The 24,758-nt window shown below is 51.3% G+C and overlaps 1 protein-coding gene across 2 annotated transcripts; it reads right to left on the bottom strand.

Annotated features, from left to right (window-relative positions):
• Nucleotides 1-779: 779 nt before the first annotated feature.
• Nucleotides 780-24,758, bottom strand: RCC1L (RCC1 like). Of its 2 annotated transcripts, XM_043455841.1 has the most exons (11): nt 24,322-24,758; nt 20,592-20,721; nt 17,690-17,818; nt 16,413-16,479; nt 15,869-15,920; nt 15,039-15,123; nt 12,648-12,829; nt 9,463-9,550; nt 8,487-8,660; nt 6,022-6,107; nt 780-1,546 (listed from the first exon to the last, which is right to left on the bottom strand). In XM_043455841.1, exons 1-11 carry the CDS (start codon nt 24,643-24,645, stop codon nt 1,469-1,471), a joined length of 1,395 nt encoding a protein of 464 aa, XP_043311776.1. In that variant the 5' UTR covers nt 24,646-24,758; the 3' UTR covers nt 780-1,468. The 2 variants fall into 2 exon arrangements, with proteins under 2 accessions (XP_043311776.1, XP_043311775.1); XM_043455840.1 differs by lacking the exon at nt 6,022-6,107.

A 24,758-nucleotide genomic window follows, 5' to 3' on the forward strand; every position in this document is an offset into this window, starting at 1 on the left:
GTCCCCTGCCTGCCCTTCGGGGGCAGCACTCTCTGCAAATCAGTGTGAGCTTCGAGGCGTGTATCTCTCGGAGGACGGGTTACTGTTCACCGCCAGGGTGATGTCGTCCCTGGCCCAAGAGGAACTCTGGGAAGGAAAATGACAGTTTTCAATTTCTGTTTCAAGTTTATGGAAGAGCTTTGCTGTAAGAAACTCAAGAACTGGTCAGCCCACAGAGAAGTGGTACGAGCCCAGGTGAGGAGGGGTCCCAGGACCACACCCCACCCCCCAGACACCATCTGGCTGGTTCCCACTGCCTCGGGCCACAGCGAGGACGTCGACAGTGGCCGTTCCACTTTAAATGTCACACTCCCAGCATCGCCCACCCTCTTCTGCTTTTTCTCCACAGCCCACGCAAACATCTAACACACTTTGCACTTGGCTTGTTGACTGTTTTGCCTCCTCGAAATGTAAGCATCATGAGACCTGCTTGTGGGGGTTTTCTGTCCCCATGTGACTCATATGTGATCAACAATACTTGGCACATACAGGACACAACAGTAAACATTTGTTGAGTGAACAGCTAAAAGGAGGGGGATGTATGTACACCTCGAGTGAGACCCAGGTTTGTGACATAACTGGTTATTTTTATACAGCATTCTCTCCCAGTTGCAGTGAGGGGGCAGGACTGTCTTCCAGAGTTCTTTTCACTGGCTTCTAGTAGCCTCTTTACCAAATGCCTTGTTTTGGAAAGCTAATCCCTAAATGATTAGGTTAAAATAAAAAGGCCTCTCAAGTTCTTAAAAATGAAAAGGCAGAAAACAGACTTTATTCCGAAAAAGACTTTTAAAAGATTGTTAAAGAAAAGGACATGTTATGTTACTAACGCAAATGTTTTTCACCGTCTGAGTTTTCCTTCTCCAAGGCGAGCACTCCAGCCAAGCTTTTGCGGACTGTGTTCAAAGCCCTTGGCCCGTAGAAATCTGGCCTTGCTCATCTTCCCAAGGGGCCTCTCAAGTCTTCCGAGCCAGGCAGGAAGAAGTGTTAGAAGGTAGGTGACTGCTGCAGGCCCACAGGGTTGCAGGCTGGTGCCCACGGGCATTTCCAGGGAGGACCCGGTGCAGGGCCGTCAGCGGGTATCCCAGAGCGCGCAGAGACGGCTGAGCGGATAGGCTCTCTGCAGACCAGACGTGACAGCGGATGCCACCGGGTGTCCCCGGGAAGGAGCAGAGATGAAGCAGATCCCCCTCGCCCCGCCAGGGCCACTCAGCCCAGAGGCAGAGTCTGTGCCAAGTGCCTCACCCTGGGCAGGAGGGGGGACCGCCTCCAGCACTTCCAGGCACCCCGCTCCAGGCTGCGGGAAGCGCGGCCCAGCGCACAGAGGGCCCTGACCCTCTCGGGCCCCAGCCAGAGCCCCGCGGCCGCCCTGGCTGAGCAGGCCAGGCGGTCCTGAGGCCAGGGCCGGGCTCCAGCAGATCGAGAAGGCAGTTCAGATGAAGGACCTGGCCAGAGTCACCATGTGATCCACACCACACGCCACGTCCACGGGCTCCCCAGGCATAGTCACCTGAAAAAGCAAGACCCGGTGCACGGTGAGGGGAGGGGGCCTAGCGGGGGCCCAGCGCGGGCCTGACCCTGGCTCTGCATCTGGGTCGGCGACGGAACCGCTCAGCCTCAGCCGCCTACCTGGAAATGGGGGCTTACACGCACCTGGCAGGTCAGCTGGGAAGGGCCATCCCAACTCCGCACCCCCAAGAGGCCGCTCTGGGCCCCTGCGTGCACCGTCCCAGGACGGGGACACCCCCCAGAGGCTGCTCCCTGTGAGGGGGACTCCCCAGAGGGGTCTGCCCCAGGGGTCACCAGACAGCTCCCTGAGCGGCTCCAGAAACCGTCCCGCCCGGTCCTGCCCGCGGGCGCACTACGGCCCACTGCCAGCCCAGTGTCTTCACCCGCCGCACCCATCAGCCCCAGGCCTGGGCAGGCTGCTCCCAAGTCCCGTGCACCCTGGGGGAGGCGTGCTGGCTGCGTCTCAAGGGGCCAGAGGCCCGGCTGGCGGCCCTGCCAGCACTTCATCACCGGCGGGGCCAGCCCTCTGGGCGACGTGCAGACAACCCCGCGCGGGTGTGGAGGCTAGGGCCTGGCCTGCTGGCCTTTACACGGGCGCTCAGCGTCCCGCAGCTCCACAGCTGAGCCCTGGAGAAGGGCACAGACACACACGCTACACACACACACTTCACGGTGCCCATGACACAAGCAGGGTCCCCAGGCCCACACAGCCCCCCAGTTCTCCAGGAGAAGGGCACTTGGCTTTCTCCTATTGTTGTTGTTGTTTTTGTTGTATTATTATTGTTGTTATTATTACTGTTATTGATTCAAATAGGTGATAGTCACATGGCTACCAAATAAAATGACATTCAGTAGAAAAGAAAGCTATTATTGCCTCTGGATACCACCAAGTCATCATCTGCCCTGCTCCCCACCTTCCCTCGGAACTGGAAACGACTTCTCACTGGTTTCTGCTCGTCCCAGAGACTCTGGGTGCAGAGAGCCGGTGGGGGTGCAGTGTCTCCTTAGACAGAGCTCCCGCCCCGGCCCCTCCTCGGCCTCTGCCTGCACCCGCGTCCTGCCCGCCCTTCCCAGGGCGGCAAAGTGACAGCTGGAGACAGCCCTGCAACAGCCTGCCGAGTTTACTGAGCTTCCGAGGGGACGGCCCCGGCCAGATGGCCTGGCCTTTCAAAAGCCCAGAGGCAGCAGCGTCCACGGTTCAGAGACAAGTCCATTAAGGGCTTCGGGCTGCAAGGCAAACGGACAGTAGCACCAAGTCATGCTGCCCGCCCTGCTCTAAACAAACGTCCTCAGCAAAACCTGTTACAGGAATCACTGAGCAAACACGCCGCGGTGCCCCCGGCTCATCGCAAAGGCTCAGAGCTGCATAAAGTGTTCCGGGCTGGCCATGGAAGCAGAAGAAAACACGCTGCCCGGGGTGACCAGCCAGGTGAGCTCCCAGCAACCTCCCCGGCTGCGAGGGCGCCTTTATTGACCTTCCCGGGGGAGGCCACTCTCTGCGCGCCTCTGTCCTCATTCCCCAAGGGCTGTGGCTCAAGAGCCCAAAGCAGAGGGGGCCACGTGGCCCTGGCTGATGCTGGCCCCGGGAGCCTCTCTGGGGAGAAGCAGGCGGCTCCCCCGGCGACCAGCCCCTGAGCCTCTGAACTGAGTCCAAGAGACGGCTGCCCTCAGCCGTGTTCTGTTTGTGTCCGCCCCAAGGTTAAAAGGAGTTTCTATTTTAAACCAATTTACATTCCCATTATCGCAAAGGCAAACAGTTCCAGAAGCCGAACCCTATCTGGCCTGAGTAACTCTGAAAAGTATGAGCAGAATTAGTGTAGGAGCAACTCTCTACACAAGGACAAGCTCCCAAGACATAGACCCACCAGGTGAAGGACAGAGGACACACGCCCACCAGGTCAGGGACAGAGGAAGGCCGCAAGGAACACTGGACCGGCTGTGACCGGGCCGCTAGACTCACCACGTCCCCTCTCAGCTGCACCCGAAGACACCCTGCCCAGCACCCAGAGGTGGGGCCACACCCCGGAGGGGAGCCCGCCCAGCCTGCGAGGAGGCCCGGCCCCACAGGGCACCCTCCCCCGGGGCATCACAACTGCCGGAGGCCAAGAAAGGGGCCCTGAAGGCAGAGGGTCCCGAGCCTGGGCGCCAACCAACCAGAGGGGCGCACAGCGCAGGGGAGGCACGGTCTGCAAAGGACCAAGCTCGCACTGCAGCCCAGCCCAGCGGACCGCTGAGCCTGGGGAGGCGGGTGCAGGGGCGCAGGCTGGGGGGACAACCCACCTTCACCAGCAGGGCGCCTCGCCCCCAGGATGGTCGTCACCCTGCTATGGAGAGGGAGAGCACCGCCTGGGCGGGGTGCAGACTGAGCCCAGGCCCGCGGGGCCGCTATTGCGCAGAGGGCTCCCACGGCAGGGGACCCAGCTCAGGCCCTCACAGGGGAGGGGGGCCTTGGTGACATCTCAAAGTCAGACACTGAATCCGAATCTGGGCTCTGCTTCTCACTAGGTGTGTGGCCTTAAAGAGATCACTGAACCTCTCTGACCACCAACGTGGAGCAGGAAGACATCCTACATGCTTCCGGAAGGAGAGGCTTGGATCAGGTGACTCAGACGTCACCTCCTGGGCCTGTGAACCATGAGAAAAGCCCCAGCTCTGTGCATCTAAGAGTAACCAGTTAGTACCACTATAGGAGCTACAAATACAGTTTTACTTTTTTTTTTTCCCTTTTGTGGAATACTTTTTAAATGATGTAACATATCCCCTGCTGAAGATGAGTTAGAAAATCTAGTTTTTTAAGGAATAAAAATCACTTGCAATTGTTTTTTTAAGTGAGACAACAGAACAGACTGGAGAAAGGTCCAACTACTCAACATCAGACTAACCTTTAAGGATTCCAACCTAGCTGATCCAAAACCTGGCTCCTGTCTCCATTGCTCTCCCCGAGCCCCAGCCCCACATCCTGGAGCTGGCACGGACCTCAGCACCATCCTCCCACCTTAACCAAAAGGTGCCAAGGGGGCGAAGGAGCTCTGCAGATGCCCAAGAGGAGACAGCATGTGGCCCGAGGGCGGCCGTCACAGAACAGACCAGAGCGTCCTTGCCCTGACGGCGCAGGAGCCGGGAGCATGTCAGAGGGATGCTCAGGGGTCCAGCCTGAAGAGCAAGGGGTCCTCCTGCAGGCCTGGCGCCCCCTGCTCTGCCTCAGAGGCCAAGCCTGGCCCGGCCACCTCCACAGTAAAGATACCCTATGATGTCAAACCTGACTTCACAGCTGATGTTTGCTCTAATTTAGAGAAAATGAAGGCAGGTGGGGAGCCCCGAGTCACAGTGGTCATTCATTCAATACCTGGTTGCTTGGCCATTTCCCAAGCTGCCCCCGCAGAAGGGAGCCCTCTGGGTGGGGTCGGAGTTCCCGAAGGACAAGCGGGATCCTGACTGCCCCACGCTCCCACCCCTGGAGCAGCCGGCCACTGCCTGCTGCCGCAGCGCCGCTCCTCTCCTGGGCTAGGGTCCCCAGGGGACAGCGGGGCTGCCCCACCAGGCTGGGAACAACTCGGGGGCACACTCATCTTCCCCCAGCAAGTTCAAAGCCTCCCTTCTGACCAGTGTCTTTTAGAGACTGCACCGGAGGCAGGGCCAGCCGAGATCACGGGAGCCAGGAGAGCCAGCCGCTAAGGGAAGGGCTGGGAGAAACAGCCGCTGAAATACCAAAGCGCCTCCAGACACTTTCTGTGGGTTTTTGACAGATAAATCTTCTTTTTAAAAATTTAAAACATTTCTTTTGCATTTTTATGTGTTTTTTTAAAAGATGCACACAACCTCAAAACACATTATTAAAAACGACCCTTCAAAACAAAACATTTAGGCACACACACGCACACAAGCATGCATGCACACAAGCGCCTGCGTCTCTACAGAGACCATCTCCGGAAGGGAAGGATGAAACCAGAAGCTGCCTCTGGGACAGGAGACGGGAGGCTTATTTTTCATAATACGTTTTGTACCAGGTCCATATGTTCTGTACTCAAAAGAATAAATAGCCTTGTTTAGAAGAACTTAAAGAACTGACTTACTAAACAACGTGAAGATAAACTACAACTGAGGAAGGAATCTCCTTCCCCTTTAATTTTGAAATGAGCCTTTTTGTATAATTGCACCCTCCTCCTGAGAAAAGCCTTTATGTTTGAGTCTGGTGGCTGTGGTAAGGCACTCTAAATATTAAACATCCTGCTTTCTTTTAAATTCGCTGTAAAACACTCCTCTCCACAGGCCTCGGTAAACAGCTCCTGGCACGTCAGCTCCTTCATCCTGACGCCCTCCCCCGTGGAGAGCCGGGACCCCAGCCTGCAGCTCACTCCTCCCTGAGGCGCCCTAAGGACAGCAGGAGACCGGAACTCTGGGACCCGGTCCGGCCTGGCTGCCGCGTCCAGAGTCGGCTCCGCAGCCACGCCCTCAGGCCGCCCGGCCCAGCCTTACCCTCCACGGGAAGTACTGGTCTTCCAGGCGACCGATTCCCAGGCACCCTCGGATGTTCTTGCCCCACACAAACAGCTCTCCTCGGTCTGCAAAGAAAGAACGGTGGCTTGGTTGGGGCTTAGGCCAAGGGCAAGTCTCCAAGAGGAGGAAGGGTCATGAGAATAGGCCTTCTAGAAACTGGTACAAAAAGATCAATGTTAACCTTCAATTTCTCCCCGGCTTTATTAATGCTTGCTTTTGAAGGGACAAGTAAACAGTACCATCCCCAAACCAAATCTGGGTGTCCCAGCCCAGATTCACGCAGCATCCTTCTCAGGGGAGGTGAGCACGTGCCCGGAGGTGGGCCCGGGAGCTCCTGTGCACACAGCCCCCTCTGCTCAGCCCTTGCGAACACCCCCCATCACCCAGCTGTGTGACCTGCCCTCCACAATCCTGAGATCTCGCATCCTCAAATCCCAGCCACACCCTGACAGAGTGAGAAGTAGGATAATCTGTCACTCCTTGTCTGGTCTCAGGAGCATTTGGTCAAGTGACACATGGTGACGGGGCGCCTCTCTGGGCTGGGACTGCATCTGCGTGCTAGAAGCGGGGGCGGCAGGGGGACCAACAGGCATGCTCCCATCCTCGTCCGGGGGGAGCCAGTCCAACCGCGAAAAATAAATAACCCAACAAATGCATGACTTCCAACTGTAACAAGCGCCACGAAGGAAGAGGGCAGGCAGAGTGCTGTAGGGACAAGCCAGGACACTGAAGCCAGACTGGGGCTCTGGGAACCGCAGCCTCCAGGACGAAGCCCCAGACTGGGAAGGGCCCTCGGTCCAGACTTCCTCCCGCACCGGCTTGGGGCGTCCTCAGCAGAGGCCCCATTCACCAGCCCCAGCGGGCAGAAGCCTCTGGTCGTGGGAAGAAGAAAGGACACTAGGAGCTGGGACTGAAGCCACCCGCTGACTCAGTAAAGGGCCCTTCGGTGACAACGTCAGAGCCCTCTGCTCTGCCCGCTCTCCTTGGCCTTCCCCCTGAAAGGACACCTCAGGGTAAACCAACTCCAACCGCCAGATGGCCGCAGGCCAACGCCAGGCCCAGCGGCAGGGGAGACACCGGGCCCCGGGGCGCCCTCGACTGAGGAACAGTTCACCGGGAGGGTGGCTGTTGGGTTCCGGGGGCAATCTAAGCAGGATTTCATTTCCGTGTGACCCACACGGCTACATGGCAGAACAGCAGACAAAGGAATCTACCTTAGTCGTAGGTGAAGGCCGTGTGTGGATTCTGAAGTTCGTGACTTTGCACACAGTTTAAGCCTTAAACATTTGAGAAATTACAGATAATCATTACCTCTAGAATTCACCCATACTGACTCTCTTTGCCACATCAGAACAGCTTTAAAACGCTCATGTGACACACACAATTGCAGATGGAGGTGGCCGACCCTGCGTGGGGGGTGGTGAGGGTTCACCCCAGGTCCCCCTATCACTGGGGTGCCTCAGTGCGGTCAGACAACACTACACCCACCAGCACAGCAGCTGCCGCTGCTTCAGAACCCCCAAACCCGAGATGCAGGCCGTGACTGAGAGGTGGTGAGGACTCTGGAACCTCCAGAGGGTGCTTATCTGGAGCGGTCCTCACGTTAGCAGGAGGCCAGAGAACACAGACGAAGGTGACCCCAAACTGACTGTCCCAGCCCAGATGTTTTAAGAAGAAAATAACTACTTGCTGTGAGACAAAAAGGGCTTTAAGTTGCAAGGAAAAAGCAAATTTATAATACTTAAAAGTCATAAAATGAAATCTATTTAGCTCAGTCTTACATTTCAAGTCAACTAAAGAGAAGCAAATTGGCCCGACAGCCGCGGTGGCGGGATGAGGGCTGTAATCAAGAAGCGCAGACACGCTGGAGGTCTGCAGGGTAACTGGAGAGCTCATGGCTTTGTAACTGGGCAGACCTCTAAGAAAGCCTCCATTTCCGCCTCCCCTTTGATCACTCTCCCCCGGCACTTTGGAGAAACCGGGCACGTCCTCCTCCTGGAAACCACAGGCCTGTCTGACACATGCGCCTCCTGCGTTCCAGGCTGGATAAGGGGTGGGCACGGCCAGGGGACCAGGAGGAAGCCCTGCGCGGTCACTTCCTGCTCGCCCACCACGGATGTCGCCAAACCCCCACTGGTTTCCCCCGGGCCCACTCCAGGGTCCCCTCTTCCAACCACTGACGGTGTCCTCTTGAGAAACTCACTGTAACGTTAGCCTAACCACAAACCAGATGAACTGAAAACAAACCTCCGGGATGAAAAGGAGACACACATTACACAACCTCAAGCCAAACAACTTCTGGATCAGCCGCTCTCTTTAATTATCCACACAAGGGCGCCACTTCACTGGACGGATGGAGCCTGAGAGCGGCCCCGGGCCTGGGGCTGAACCCGAGAGGCAGAGGCCCGGCCAGGCCTTGGGGCCGCATGGGCTCGGTCACTTACTGGTCAGGGCGGCAAAGTGGCTGAGTCCGCAGCTAATGCGGGAAACCTGGACGCCCGGGTTGAACTCCGTCAGGCCAAAGAGAGTGGGTGGAATCATTTCTGGAAGAGCGGTTTCCAAGAGGTTTGGTCCCTTCCCAAGAATTCCATAGCCCCAGACGAAAACATGTCCTTCTCCTGGATTACAGTAAAAACAACGGTCAGGAAGTCAAACCAAGCACAGCCCTCCCTCTCAAGAAATTCAAACCACACCACCAAGATGTGTTACATCCACATGCATTTTTTTTCCTTTTTTCTTTTCCCTCTTCTTGCTTGGCAAGAACATGTTGAGATAGACACTTAAATTAATGTTTCTTTTCTCCTCTTTCAAATTCGTGCTTGTGAAGGATGTCTAGCCAACTAACCAATCTCAGAACACAAACATCCCACATCTTGAGGGTGCTGGACGGGGCTGCTCCATAAATCACCCAGACCCCACGTGAACACAGGGGAGCCTTACAAGGACAGCTTTTCCCGACACAGAGCAGGAGATCGAGCCAAGTACCCGCACGACTCCTGGTCAGATTCTAAAACTCGCAATGACTTTCAGGTTATAAGAAGTTTAACACTGATCAGTGGGGCCAGATGCGTAATCCCAGGGGGCGTGGCTCTCAGGATCTGGACCCTGTGTGCCCGCGGGCTCTCGGCACAGTCTCTCTGGAGAAGGCAGGGCTGGAGTCTCTGGCCCAGGCTTAGGGAGAGGGAGCTAGCAAGCCAGAGGTCTGTGATACAAAGTTCTACGCTGGCTCTTTGTCGACATATAAATCACAGCTGCTAGCCTTCTGTCAAGGACATCAGTCACCCTCCCCCTCTGTGGACTGAACTCTGATCTTCCCACAGGCCCACTCCCCACGCTGAGAGCTGGACCCAGTGGACACCAGCCCTTCCGCACCCATCCCACCTGCAGCTTCCCAGTAAACAGCCCGCAAGAGGGGCTCACCGTTTAATACCGCACAGCCTGTGCCCCCACACGCAGCCTGCTTCACCAGCCCCACTCCTGAGAAGGGCAAGCACCGGGGGACGTTCACCTGCATCAGACGAAGGGGCCACACCGTTAGGAGGAAGACAAACCAGCGAGAACTTGGAAACAGTTTCATGTACAGGGTAGGTGTAAGTCCCAGTTCATTCATGCCCTCCCCTAGAAAATCCTGAATACTGCCCAGGTGCTGAGGGTCTAACAGGGCATGGGGGAGACGAGGGAGCAGGACACCCAGTCCCGCTCTGGGAGTGTAGTCCAGTGGAGGAGGCAGATGTCAGCCAAGATGAATGCAGGATGGACCTGCGCTGAGTGCAGTGAAGGGGAGCAGGGGGGGTCTCAGGGTGCATGTCGGGAGAGCAGTCAGGAGGAAGCAGCCGGGGGCGGCGGGTGGAGAGAAGGAAACCCCAGGTCGGGCAGGTGGAAGTGCAGAGGGGGTGAGGCGCGCGTGGCACGTTCAGGAGTTTCAGCAGGTCAGGGTGGCCGCAGCTGGGAACGAGGGGGAGTACTTGCAAGCTGCGGGTGGAGAGAGGGGAAACCAGACCACGTGGGACAGCGGCTGACCGCGGTAAGGATCTGGTCTCTACCCTGAGCATAACAGGGAGGCAGTACGGGTTCCAAGTGAGAGAGGGATGTGACTTTGAGAGGGGAAGGTGAGTGGACGTGGGAAATGATGGAGAAGGGCCAGGGTGGGGGGATGAGCACGGATTCACTCCAGGATGTTCGGAACCTGCAGTACCTAAAGACAGCCAAGTGGCCTACTTAGCCTTCCAGCAGGCTTTGGTCTTGGCGCCTCTACTGAGGAATGACTTTGGAAAGATGGATTTTAAGTGCTTCAGTGACAGGCATGGGTCTTTTCAGAGTCCCGGGCAGATGGAGACAGCTGGAGGATAACGACCCCTAAGGTGACTAAAGGGGCTTACTGATCTTAGATGGCACGAGGCTGCTGGCCGGGCCTGGCGTCCACCACCCGGCTCACGTGGCTCCTCTGCCCGACTGGGCTCTGGCACAAGGCCCTCAGCAAAGGCTGAGAAACGCTCCAGCAAAGAGCCATGCAAACGCACCACTGCTGTCCCGACAGGGTGAGGCTCGGGCCACATACAGGATCAGGGCTGTGGTGGGCTGCTTCCAAACAAGGGACCTGTCTCCTGCAGGTCACACCGTGTGCTGTCTGCACCCTGCTGTGTGGGGGGCTGCGTTGGTGACTTACTTCTACAGAACAGAACCCAGCAAACGTGAGGGGAAGCCACTGCCGGGATGAACGTGTAGAGCACTGGCTTCTGTCTCACTGACATGCTCGCTCACCCTCTCGTCTGCTTGCTCGGCTGAAGCCAGCTGCTGTGCTGGGAGCCGCCACGTGGAGAAGCCTGCATGGCAAGGAGCTGAGGAAGGCTCAGCCAGCCGCTATGAGCTGGCCAAGTGCCAGCGAGGAACCTGGGGCCCCGGGGCCAGCAGTCCATGGGGACCTGTACCCCACTGTGAACCACCAGTGTGGGCCCAAAAGCAGAGCTTTCCCAAGGTGAACCCCAAGAAAGAGACTCTCAGCCAAAGACCCAGCCAAGCCAGCCCTAGATTTGTGACACAAAAACTGAGAGAGAATAAATACGGGTTGTTTTAAGCCATTACATGGTAGGGTCATTTGTTATGCAGCACAGGTAACAACGACATGACCCTAGACCCGTCCCCACAGGAAGGCCTTGCAGACACTGATCTCAGGCCTTGGTATCAGGAAGCCCAGTCCTTCTCCTGAACACTTTATTTGCAGTTTATCTTACAGAAACAATGAATCATTAAATGACCACGTTTTCTGGGACTTCCCTGGTGATACAGTGGCTAAGACTCTGAGCTTCCAACTCCGGAAGGCCTGGGTTCAATCCCTGGTCTGGGAACTAGATCCCATATGCCACAACTAAGGTCTGACACAACCAAATGAATAAATAAAAATAAACACATTAAAATAATAAATGACCACCTTTTCTTCTGTTTTGGCTACTAGAAAGTTCAGAGCCAAATCTGCAGCCACTTCTAGCCACTGTGTCAGACCACAGAGAACCAATTATTTTCATCTGATTAGCTGACCTTTATCCCTTTGTGCATATTTCTTTAGCTATTAACATATATTTAAAACTCTTCTGTATGTTGTCAGAAGCTTGATGATATTAATTTAAATCCTTATCACTTAGAGACACATACTGATTTATAGCTATAAAGTCTAGGATTTGCTTCAAAATAATGTAGGACAGAGAAGTAGATGGAATTACAGATGCAACAGAACTGGCCATTAGGTGTGTGGGGCTTTTTGGAGAGGATGGTGGGGGAGGGTTAATGAAAATGTTCTGGAGTCAGGTACTGGTGACAGTCACACAAAACCTTGTGAATATACTAAAAACCACTAAGTCATACAATTTATTTTATTTTTTGTGTGTGTGTGTTTCCCCTAACATTTATTTTTTTTTTCTTTTCTTTTTTTTTCATTAGTTGGAGGCTAATTACTTCACATAAGTCATACAATTTAAAACAGTAAATTATCTATTTTTTTTAAACGGGCCATTAGTTGGTAATTATTGAATATGGGTAATGGCTACATAGAGATTAATTATGCAATAAGGTCTACTTGTTGCTTATATTTGGAAGTTTCCCTAATAAAATGTTGAAAACCCTACTGCAGTATACAGATGGTGGCCCCCTGTGGTGAAGGCGGGTCGTGATGGGGAGACACAACGCGCCGGGCAGCAGGCTCTCCTGCAAGACGTGGGGGCCACACGGTGTCTTCATCAGGGGGCACACCTCGGGCCTGTGTGCTCGGGGGCACACACGCTGGACGGCAGCAAGAGGCCCACTGGGATGTCGCAGGAACGTGTGTAAACAGCCTCACTTCCCCTTTCAGAACAGGACAGCGCACACAGACATACCTAAACTACTGCTCTAAGCCAGGACTAGCTTATCGAAGTATTGATAACGATGGCTTTTGAACCTATTCTTTCTAGGTTCCAATGAGATCGTCAAGCACTCGGCCCCTGAAGAGGCAGCCTCAGCTCAGGTGAGGCCTCCAGAGCAGCCTGTACATCTCCCCTTGGGGACGGCCCTCTTCTGCATGTCCTTAACACCATTTCCAAGCCCCCAGCCCCAGGCTGCCAATGACCGCATACCTGTGTGGAGTCGGTGACAGAGGCCAGCTGCAGGTACTCAGAGTTGCCCCAGCCAAAGAGGCCGCCGTCGGCTGACACGGCCAGGCAGCAGTCCCCGTAGGTGGCCACCTGGACAACGTTCACTCCGGCCAGGTCTCCGCCCAGCTTGGTGGGCGTGCTGGTGATATTGTAGTGACCCAGGCCTGACACGATGGAAAACTGTGTTACTCAAACACTTGCACTGACTTACTATGTGCCAAACACAGTTTTACGCACTTTGCAAAGATCAACTCAGAATCCTAATCAGTTCCCTCCGCACACTGTACCGCTTCCTGTTCCAGGTTCTCTAAGAGGAAAAAACATCACAGTGATTGTTTACATGTAAAACCCTTGATATTTTCTAAGCCTGACTCAAGTTAGAAACCTTTTCAAGATGAAACGCCCCCACACAATGAGCCCGTCAGACCTTGTGTACAACATACAGGCACAGCTCGTTCTATTGACTTTGCAGGCACCGCACTGTCAACAAAGTGAAGGTTTGTAGCAACCCTGTCTTGTCAGGTGATGGTTAATATTTTGGAGGCAGTATTTTTTTAATCAAGATAGGTACATTGTTTTTTTTTAGACATAATGCTATTGCACACTTAATAGACTACAGTATAAACATAACTTCTGTATGCACTGGGAAACCAAAGTTACAGCAAGCAATTCCTGAGGCACTGCTGGGCTTGGGAGAAAACAAAGGAAATTTCTAAGAGCCCATGCCATGTCAACCCCCCAAGCCATCCCCCCAAAACGACAAATAGAAACTGGCAAACTAGTGTGGTAAACAGTGAGCCGAGGAAAAGGCAGGGCTTGCCAGGAGGGCAAATGTCACCATCAGCTCGGCGATGGAGGGTAATCCCTTGGGCAGCTGATGAGTGAGACCCCCAAACCACAGAGGCCTGCTTATACTAGGTTTCCTCCATGGGGCCCAAAGCAGTGTCAGACTGGCAACACCTGCCAGCAACAGGCAACGCGAAACCTATGTATCATCTTCTGTATACACCAAATATAATCTATATACTAAGAAAAGACTTTTTAAAATTAACTCAAAACGTTGAAGGGTTATGAAAGAAACTGGATACTGAGATAGAAACTGCTTTACACCCAATGGTCAGGGGAGCCTTCAATGAAGAGATAACCTCAAGCCAAGGTCTGCAGGATGAAAGGGAGAGTTTTGAAGAAGAGCATGCCAGGCTAAGGGAACAGCATGTGCAAGGCCCGGCGGCAGCAGAGGAGCGAGGCTCCCGATCGGGGTGCAGGGGGCCCGCAGGGCTGGACTCAGAGCCTGGCGAGCAAGGGCAGTGAGGCCACGTGACCACAGCGCTTCTGGAGTGGCACCAGGAAACCAAAGCCCGGTTCTCTCCAGCACTGGGACTTTCACTCGTTCCTTGGTCTGTGCTGTCAGAGATATATCCATTTCATTCTTTTTATAAAAAGCTGATTTTTAAAAGTTACTCACACCAAGATTTGAAAAAATAAAAAGGAAGCTTCAACTTTGCAGATACTAAAGAAATGCATGCTTTAAAAACTGGCACTGGGATTAAATTAGGACACTTAAACTGACAATAATCCCTGCTAGAGGAGTGATGATTAAATCAGTACATCTGTACACTGAAAATATTCTGATCCTCTGACCCATGCCTGGGAAATTTATCGCAGGGCAATAATCCAAATGAAGGGAAAAGCTAGACATGCATATGTGACAAATGTCGTACCTGCAATGGCTACTGCACACCACCCCCCACCCGCCAAAAGCATGCCTCCTGACTACAGGGTAATGAGTAGCTACCTGGTAAAATAACTAAGTGATTAATTTACTTTATAGTACATGAATTGGATGCTCTATCATACAAATATTAAAAACTGTAACTGCAAATTATACCAACGTGGGAAAATGTTCCATGTAAATTTAACAATAAAACAGGCATATAAAAATCACACCTCTGAGTACCTTAAATGATGTTCACATACAAACAAGGACTGGGAGAAAACATGAGTCAAGGGACAAAGATGATATGCTGAGGTGGCAGGATGATAGAGGATTTACACAAGGCTTAAATCTTAAATTTAAGGTCCTCCCTTCAGACAAACATGGAACACAGAAAGGATGATAAAGCTCCTCTCTCATTCCTCTCTCCCTTAATCACATTCTTCGCAAATCAGTTGAAGCCGAGCTCCCGTTAGGGGGGCATTTGTCTCTGAAAAGACTCAGACTTGTATGGTGGGGCAGCCCCAGTCCTCTGTCCAGTCCAGGAGCTGGGGGTGAGGGGGAAGAGGGGCGACACGCAGGAAGGGACAGGAGAAGGAAGAGCCGGACAGAGGCAGCTGCGCCAGCCCCGGGGAGGGGCCGGGGGGAAGGGACAGTACCTGTCTGCCCGTCTGCACCCCATCCACAAGAATACACTTCTCCTCGATCCGTCAGGAACAGACTGTGGTCCTGACCACAGGCGACCTACCACACAAACGGAGGCGAGATGACAGGTGAGAAGGAATCCTCAGAGCCCCGCTGTCCTGGCTCAAGTGCCCAAAGCCAGGCACCCCCGCCCACCACTCCAGAGGGCCCCGGGGGCCGGGCGGCAGGCTGCCCCGCCCTGCTCCACAGCTGATCTCAATCCAGCACAGCCCAGCTGTGTCTCCCGCTCCCCTGAAACTGCTCTGGCTAAAAACAAAACGGCGCCCGGTGTCCTAAGGAGCGAACCCGAGCGGCCCTCTGCCCCATTCCACCCAAGGAACCACGCCCTCCTCCAGAAGCCCTTCCCTCCTTCCAGTCCACCCCCGGTAGGAGTGACAGATCTCCTCTGGTGCTCTCATAAGCGCTTTCTGTATACACTCATTTACACAGGTAAGTCTCCACCATGTGCCAGGCACTGTACCATGGATGAGAATAAAATGGTCAGCAGGATAAAGCAGCCTGGAACGCAGCTCAAATTACACTCTAATACGGCTGGTATATAACCTGCCTCTCCCCAGAGTGTTACTCACCCTCCCCAATGTTTATTAAACGATGCATCCCCACAAGCTGGCCTAAGCCCTGACCTAGAATAGGCTGGCAACAATACTTACTAAAATCATTTATTAATTCAGAAAATCACCGTAACAGTTTGTCATCACCTCACCCAACTTTCACCCTTTTAAAATCACCTCCGGGTGGGGGGGGGGGGGGGCAGGACCAGTGGTCCTCAGCCCCCATCTCTTACCTGGACCACCTGTCCATCGAAGTCCTGCATCCTATGAACTGTGTGACTTTCACTACAGCCAGGAGAAATTTGGGGAGAAGCATGGTGAGCACTGGGTGATTCCAGCCCCTCTCATCACCCCAACAGGTGGCCCCCACATGCACACGGTAACGTTAGGGAAACCCTCAGGGTCAAATACAAGGAAGAGGTAGGTCTGGGCATGAAAGTAAAACAAAACAAAATCCTTTGGTGACTTTAATATGCTGCAGATTTCTGAATGTTATTTAGATCTACCAGCATAATGTGAGGAGCTAGAGGGAAATTTTTTAAAGACTAGTGGAATTTTTAAGTTAATCAGTCTGGTGAAAGCAACAAATGAAATCAAAGACATTCCCGCATCAGACGGGGCTCAGGCGCCCTCCCTCCCACCCGCACCAGAATGATGCTCTCCACGCCTTCCGGGGACCTCCCACTGCATTTGACGACTCTGGGGGTCTCTCACATCTCACAAGGTGTTTAACACTCGACACAACCTGGGGAAGGGGTAGCAATTTCGGGAACTCACCTATAAATTTCATTCTCGACCACCTTTCTTCCACACTGCCCGTAAGAATTGTTCCCCATGCTGAAGACTAAAGGATAAAGTGCCAATCAAATCAGCTCTGCACGTCCTGGAATCCTCAAATGTCAGGACTGGGAGGAGGGTCTCCCACGTGCTCCTAGTCCAACCACTCGCCCCAGCTGCCCCTCGACTTCCTTCTCCAACATTCCCAGCCTCTGCAGGTGCCCCAACAGGCGTGCTGGGGTCCAGGCCGGCCAAGACAGCCCAGGCCACTGTTGCCATGCTTTCTGCCTCCCCGCCTGGGCCCTGGGGGCGCTTCTCAGGAATGCCACATGATGAGGTAAGCACATCCCGCGAAAGGAAGGCCTCAGCACCCCATTCCCTGGACCTGTCACTAGGCTGCCCGCAACGCCAAGCCTCCCCCTGAAGGAGCTCCTAATACCACCTTCACCATTTCCTACAAAGCACAGCGAGCCAAAAAAGTGAAATTTGAAAACTTTAGTCAACTTGACCTTCCCCTGGAAACAACCACTCTTCTGAAGAGGGCCAGGGGTGAGCCAGGAGCTTGGACTAGGGAAACTCCCCACCCCCACCCCACGTGGAAGAAGTATCAGCAAACAGGCTGCTCTCGGTACAAGAGTTTAAGAAAAAAAGCCATCTACACACACACACACTCCGACACACACACACGCACGCACACACAGTCTGGCATGTCAGCAAACAGGCTGCTCTCAGTACAAGAGAAAAAGCCATACACACACACACACACACACACACACACAGAGTCCGGTCTGGCATGTCAGCAAACAGGCTGCTCTCAGTACAAGAGAAAAAGCCACACACACACACACACACACACACACAGTCCGGTCTGGCACACACACACACACACACACACACAGAGTCCAGTCTGGCATGTCAGCAAACAGGCTGCTCTCAGTACAAGAGAAAAAGCCATCTACACACACACACACACACACACACACACACACACACAGTCCGGCTTGGTGGCTCCAGGGCTAAGGAAAAGTAGGTCATGATACGGTGTGTGCTGTCATGTTTATAAAAATGGACAGAGATTTTCCAAGAACCACAGAGGACAGAGAACAGGAAAGAGTTGCCAAGGACGACCCCGCAGCTCTCTTGAGCCATCCCACTAACTTGCTCGGGAAACGCCAACAGCTTCACTAACTAGATGGGGTTCAACCCCAGGAGCCGCTTCAGGCCCAACCGCGGGAAAGTGGCCCCCAGCCTCCCACGCCCTGGAACAGGTCCATCACCTCCTTCGCCATCCGTCAGGACGAGCGAGTGGGCTCTGCCACAGGAGACCTGCAGCACCCGCGTCTCCTGGGGCCTGTCCAGCGGCAGCGGCACGGGCGAGGGCTCCAACACGTACTCATATCCCCTCGCTGAAACAAGAACCACCAGGTGCACACACGTTACACGGCCTGGGAGACAGATGTTATTGGCAGAGCTAAGACAAGAACTCCAGCCCCACACCCAGCCCCAGCGTCCATCACACGATGAGTTACTGTAAAGCTTACTTAGTCCTATTAAAGAAAACTCTTCCCATGTCATTTAAAACCTGCTGGATTTTTTTTTGGGCCACAATGCACAGCCTGCAGAATATTAGCTCCCAGACCAGGGATCGAACCCGCACCCCCTACAGCGGTAGTGCGGAGTCTTAACTGCTATAACACCAGGGAAGTCCCACCTTCTGGATTTTTAAGGAAAGGAAAAGCACTTTCTTCCTGCAACCCCCACTAGAATTCATCAGCAGAGTAAAGAATAGCATGTATAGCATGATACCACTTAGAATTAAAGCAAAAAGAACACATAGATGCATGTGCTTCCTTCCATATGCACAAAATCTCTCTAGGAGGATAAACTGGAAACTGCTGACATATGCTGTCTTCAGGGAGAAAAGCTGTGTGGCTTGGAGGACAGAGGTGGAAAGCAGACTTGTCACTATATATTCAACTGCGCCTGTAGGATTCTGAAGTGTGTATGTTATCTATTCAAAGAAAATTTTAATATTTAAATAAGCAAGAAAGGGAGGAAAGTGTTTTAGAAGGCACCCCAAAGAAGAATCTTATTGTTCTTTATAATCCTACTGGAGAAGCCAGACTGGCCTATATAGGGAGTTCCTATAGTACGTTTTGGGCTTCCCTGGTGGCTCAGACAGGGAATGATGGAGGTTCCCGGGTCGGGAAGATCCCCTGGAGGAGGGGCACTTCTATTGGCACTCTACCCCAGTATTCTTGCCTGGAGGATTCCATGGATAGAAGAGCCTGAGGCTACAGTCCATGGGGTCGCAAAGAGAGGGACATGACTGAGGTAACACTTTCACTACAGTAGATTTTAAACGATGAGCTTCTGAATATTTGTAACAGAGGCTAGAGGTAAGATCTGCAAATGTCCTGGTTCTCAACCACTCATGACCCCACTCTTTTATCCCAGGAACCCCATGTTTAAAAACATTTCATTTACCAAATATATGGCACTACTATCATACATGCCTGTTGGTACTCACTTGTGACTGATATAATTTTCAAAGAGAGCTTTTGATCAGCATGGATTAACTGTAACTTATCACAAGAAGATGAGGTAATTCTAAGCTAAACCAAAGGCACTGGACACTGCTGTTAGTGTATCAGCCTTATTAACTGCAAAAATACTGAATTTTAAAATACTGAAAACTTCCCATCTCCTATTACTACAGTCACTGACCCCTCAGGGCCTGGGAAGCAGCAGAGAGAGAACACTTGAAGGGAATCTGAAGTGTGCAGCTCTCCGGGAATCTGGCTCCACTTCCAGCTACCAACCGACAGGAAACAGAGGACAGTGGACCACATCAAACAGCACTACGGGGATGCAATCAGCAAACTCCAGACTGCACACTTCCACAGGACAATCGCCATGATTTCTTCAATAAATAAATACCAAGGAGAAAAAGACGGACACAAACTCAAAAGACTTTCAAAAGTCTTATCAACCAAACAATGTCTGACCTTTATCTGGACCTTGATTCAAATAAATTTTTAAAAACATAAACCTAATGATATTCATGAGATAATCGGCAATTTAAACACTGGGGGTAGTTCCCTGGTGGTCTAATGTCAGGATTTGGTACTTTCACTGCTGTGAAAGTTTAATTACCTGGGGTTTAATCTCTGGTCAGGTAAGTGAGATCCTGCAAGCCAAGCAGCACAGCCATAAAAAAAGAATAAAATAAAATAAACACTGGATATCTGATGATATCAAATGACTATATTGCTAATTATTTCTGGGTGTGATAATGATATCTTTTTTTTTAAGAATCCTTAATTTTTTTAGATATCTACTGAAATATTTATTAAAAAAATCAATAATGTTAGGATTTGCTTCAAATTTGTTGAGGGGGATGGTAGAGACTGAATAAAACACGACTAGAGTGAGCTGATGACTGTTGGAGCTGGTGGCAGTACATTGGGTGCACTAGACTCTCTGTCCATTTCCATATATAGTAAAGGGCGTAAAAAATGTAATGTGGCATCTTGCAGCTAATAAAGACTTCAGTACTAATTTATAAAAGACTCCCAATATAAAACTAAGTGAAGAAAGGCAGAAAACAAAACATATGCTGTAATCAAAATTATATTTTAAATATATTTGCATATGAATAAAGGAATAGGAAAAAATGGAGGGGAAGGCTTATCCAGTATATCTCTGGGTAATTACCCCCTTTTTTTTTTTTAAATGCTTCTTATTGTACTTAAAATTGATTTACTACTGTCTACTTGTAAAACTGTCATTATAAATAATTAACATTTTTACAATTCAAGTTTTGAATACCTGTAATCAAACCTCCATCTTAAAGATTTCATTGAACTTTTCCCCTTAGACCATATTGTAGGCACTGCAGAATATTTCAAGTGATCTCCAAGTTAGGGGAAAAAAGGGTCATCTCTTTGGGGCCAAAAAGAATACCTTTACTCATCAGCAAATGCTCCTTTGCCTAAAGGTTAAATGTTATTACCAAACAGGCTAAAAATAATCTGGTCTAGATGGTTTCAAACAACACTTTAAAGACTCCATCTATTCTGTTGCTATGGTTTGGTTTATGAAACCATATTCTTAAAAATCAAAGAGTGCCTTTTCAGATCACTCACAGCAGAGAGAAACCAAGGTGAGAATACTTACTTTTGTCTTTCTGGCTCCTGTGAAATCCGAGCTGGGAATCTTTGTTGAGCCCCATACCCCAAACTTTCGTAATGTCCTTGGTTTTAGAGGACAGCAACGTGAATCCATATCCACAGGCAGCAGATGAAATCTGAAAGGAAAAAAAAAATTCCCATAAAGCATTGACTGATATGGGACGTACGTTTTCCCAGCAATAAATCACAGGTTGTTTATCCATTTCAAGAACCAACACTATTACTATAGCAACTAACACTTACTGGAGGTTTACCATATGTTAAGGGCTTGATATGCACAATCTCATTTAATCTTCAGTCACCCAATGGTCTAGGTATCAAATGATCCCCATTCACCAAGACACAGTCTCACAGAGTAAACCTGAAGACTATCTTTGTTTTAGTTTGAATCTCGGCATAATCAAAGGGTTGACCACTGGTAGACCTTTACCAGCCGTGTAACCTGAGACAGACTACTTAACTTCTCTGTGTCTCTTTCCCTATATGCAAAATAGTAACAGTGTCTCCCCTGTAAGTTAGGAGTAGTTGTGAAGACTAAATGAGTTAATATAGTTAAAACTCTTAAGAGTAAACAGTACCTGGCTTAATGTAAGAGCTATATAATGTGCTTATTATTATTATTAAGGGTAGTAATAGTAGCATTTGATATATAAGAAAATCAAACCTCCTAGAGATTCGGTAACTTGCCTAAGCTGTCTGATTGCGGAGTGCGTGCTATTAATCCTTCTGCTTCACTGTTATAGTCTCAAACCACTACTTCCATGAAGAATTCTTCCATGAAGAATCACAGCTACCGTGAATACGACACACTGGCTGACCCCCACCTTCACAGATCAGATAAGGAAACTGAGTCTTCAGCAGGACTGGAAACAAACCAAAGGCAGCCTGGCTTCATAAGGTCAACTCCCTTTCCACAATACCCAGAGTGGCCTGAGACAATCCTGCTTTACACTTGATGCCCTAAAGTTCACTCTCAAGCAAGTGAGAACAAATTAAATGGTCACCCTAATGTTCCTCCACTATCTCTTGGCTGTTTATAGCTTACCAAAGGCCTATGTAGTTGATCTCAGAGACTACATGTAAATCTAACCTAATCCTGATGAAAATGCTAGCTTACCATGATAATGAACAAACATGAGTTTTGTTTTGTTTTTACATTTTTTAACTCCAGCATATCTTGAAGAAAGCAAGCTAAATATTTCTTTTAAATTTGATGACCTGTTTAATTGAGTCATCCAAAAGTTATAGATCCCTCCTTCTGCCCTGTGACATTTTTTCTCGTAACATTCACATGGAACATACACAGGTGCACGATTACATTAGTAAAAACAAGAAAACAGCTCAGTTCTCTGGTCTCTTGGAATGGCTCCACCTCCAAGGAAATGACCCACTGGGAAGGCAGAAGACATCCCATGACCACACAGCAGGAAACACAGAAAACTGAGTGCCAAAGCTGATGCCCAGCACAATACTATATGATTACTCTCATCTGTTTATTCAACATTCAACAAATATTTGGGAAGCACCTGCTATATTATTAAATCTGCCAATATGTGAAAAGGCTTTGAACAATACCTGACACAGAGTCAGCATTAAGCAATGTTTGTTATAATAAGGCACCAGAAGGGGACTTTCCAACTCTGGTGGTGTGAAGAGGTTAGCTAAACTTTCCCCCAAAGAACAAGTATAAAACTGGAGAAAACTGCAAAAAACCAAACCACAACCATTTCAGGGCTCCAGAAGTCAATCAAAGGCAACCAATCAAGAAATTACTCACAAAGTGCTGCCAGACCTACGGGTAAGAATACCAGGGTTTGTAGACTTCTTGTCCCGAGTTGCTCCAGCTAACCCAGCTCAGAAGTTAGAAAAGTTAGAAAAGGGCAGCGCTGATGGTGAAAACCACCAGTTTTCCTGCTTAGACAGACTTAATTGGGGGTAAAGGGTGAAAACTCATGCCGCACAGCAAATTCAGCAGGAAACAAACAAGATTCACAATTCTGTGAGTCTGAGGTTGCAATCCTGACCGGGGTAAGAGGAGAGGCAGGCCAGCCAGCAATGTAACAGGCAGGTCCTAGAAATGAGGGTCACAGAAAGCTCTCACACCTGCATGGCTGACAGGGAAACTGCACAAGGAGCTCCCAGTAGGAAGAAAAGCTGAGGCCGACTTGAGATCAGGCTGAACTTTGAATGTGATCCCCAACGCACACACAGAATCAAAGGTGGAGAGCAGAAAACTTATTAGCTCAAGGTGTCTGAGCACGGCCTCTGTCCAAATCACTGGCAAACCCCAAGAAGTCTAACTTAAAAAAAAAAAAAGACAGTTGGGGGAGGAGGCCAGAACAAAACAAAAACCCAAGCAAGGTCAGCAGCCACACACAGCAGAGGAGACTGACTGCCGAGATTACAGAAAAGTTAGCTGCTGTTGTTCACTCGCTAAGTCTGTCCGACTCTGTGGCGAACCCACGGACTGTAGCCTGCCAGGCTCCTCTGTCCTTGGGATTTCCCAAGAAAGAATACTGGAGTGGGTAGCCATTTCCTCCTCCAGGGGATCTTTCCCAACCACTACTCCTGCATTGGCAGGCGTATTCTTTACCACTGAGCCACCAGGGAAGCCCACATACCATGTGCAAAAATTAACTCAAATGACTGGCTCACAGACAAAAATATAAGAACTCAAACTATGAAGATCCTAGACAAAAACATACGAAAATTATCTTTGCAATCTTGGGATGGGCAAAGACTTCTTAGATACACCAAACGCCTGATCCACACCAGAAAACCTCATCAACTGAACTTCATTCAATAATTTTGCTTCCTCAAGGACACTATTAAAATAAAAAGAAAATCAAGGACTGGCAGAAAATATGTGCACATATCATATATGTGATAAAGGACCTACATCCAGGACACACAAATAACTCTCACAACTCAGTATTAAGAAGTCAAACAACCTTTCACTGAAGCTTAATCCCTGTTTCTCTGATGCTCCCTATTTAGGGCAAAAGATCATTTATCCTTGACAGAGAAGTCAGAAGCCAAGGTGGTCAAATCTGCTTCTTTTCCACCACTTACCAAGATGTCCACAAGCACGCCAAGCAAGAACCTATCCTAAACATGCATTTTTGCTTTTCTAAATACTGGCTGCCACAATAAGGCGCCCTCCGGGAGCTGTACTTCACTACATCTTTTCAAGTCTGAGTCAACTCAGGGGTCTCCTGTGCAGCCATTCCAGTGTGTTTAGACCTTTCATCCTCATTCCTGTTACTACTCCAGTTAACATTTCCTTTCAGAGCTATTCACCGACTCCAGCCGGCCCACATTTTCTCACACATTGTAGTCCGCTTTCCTAGCAGCAGACTTCTGGAGTCTGGCCCGAGGGCGAATCCCTAAGTACCGAACACCCACCAACTGTGGGCAGTGGGCGGGTCTCTTAACCTCTCTGAGCCTCCCTTTCCTCTCCCGTAACTGTGGCAACGACCCCGGCTCACGGGGTGTCGCGCGAGTGACGCGAGCCGGACACAACACCTGGCACGTTTCGGCCACTCCGTAAATCCTGGCAGAGCCCCAACACCTTCCCCGCCTGGGGCCCGCTCGAGGGTCGTTCTCCCCGAAGTTTGTCCACCGAGCGTCGCCAACCCTCCAAGAGGATCTCAGGAGAAACGGCGAAGGCTAAAGAGCGGCACCGAGGGAGGGAGGGAAGAAGCCGCAGTCCTCACCTTTTGCTCCAGCTCCAGGCGGTAGGGCACGGCCTGGATTCTGCGGCGCGGCCGCGACCCGGCGCGGGGCTGGGGTCCAGAGCCGGGCAGCACGAAGGTGGGCACGCCCAGCGCCCCGGAGAAGCTGAAGCCCCACACGAAGATGCGGTCGGCGCGAGTCGCACGCTCGCCCACGTACTGGAACACGGGCGCATCCGCCTCGGCCTCCGCCGCCTCGCGCCGGCTCCGCGAGCGCCCGGCCGCTGTCCAGTGTCCGCGGCCCGGCCCCAGAGCGCTCAGCCGGCGCCCCAGCCGAGCGCCCATCGCTAGCGTCGCCACCCCCATCCTCCGTTTCACGCCTTCTCAACTCCTGGGCGCCGCCATATTGGTGACCCTTGACCTTACGCCCCTGCGGAAGAGCTTTGCGGCCTCGTTTACTATTGGCGGAAAGCAAAGGC

The sequence above is a fragment of the Cervus canadensis genome, chromosome 32 (genome assembly GCF_019320065.1).
Source record: "Cervus canadensis isolate Bull #8, Minnesota chromosome 32, ASM1932006v1, whole genome shotgun sequence".
In the NCBI taxonomy this organism is placed as follows: domain Eukaryota; kingdom Metazoa; phylum Chordata; class Mammalia; order Artiodactyla; family Cervidae; genus Cervus; species Cervus canadensis.

What these genes read in the sequence shown, in the direction of transcription:
- RCC1L (XM_043455840.1), bottom strand. Translation starts at nt 24,645, where the DNA reads ATGGGGGTGGCGACGCTAGCGATGGGCGCTCGGCTGGGGCGCCGGCTG. An exon ending in CCTGACGGATGGCGAAGGAG is followed by an intron (nt 16,480 to 17,689) that starts GTGATGGACCTG and finishes TTTATCCTTTAG; the next exon opens with TCTTCAGCATGGGGAACAAT. An exon ending in CTGTCACCGACTCCACACAG is followed by an intron (nt 9,551 to 12,647) that starts GTATGCGGTCAT and finishes CGTCTGATGCAG; the next exon opens with GTGAACGTCCCCCGGTGCTT.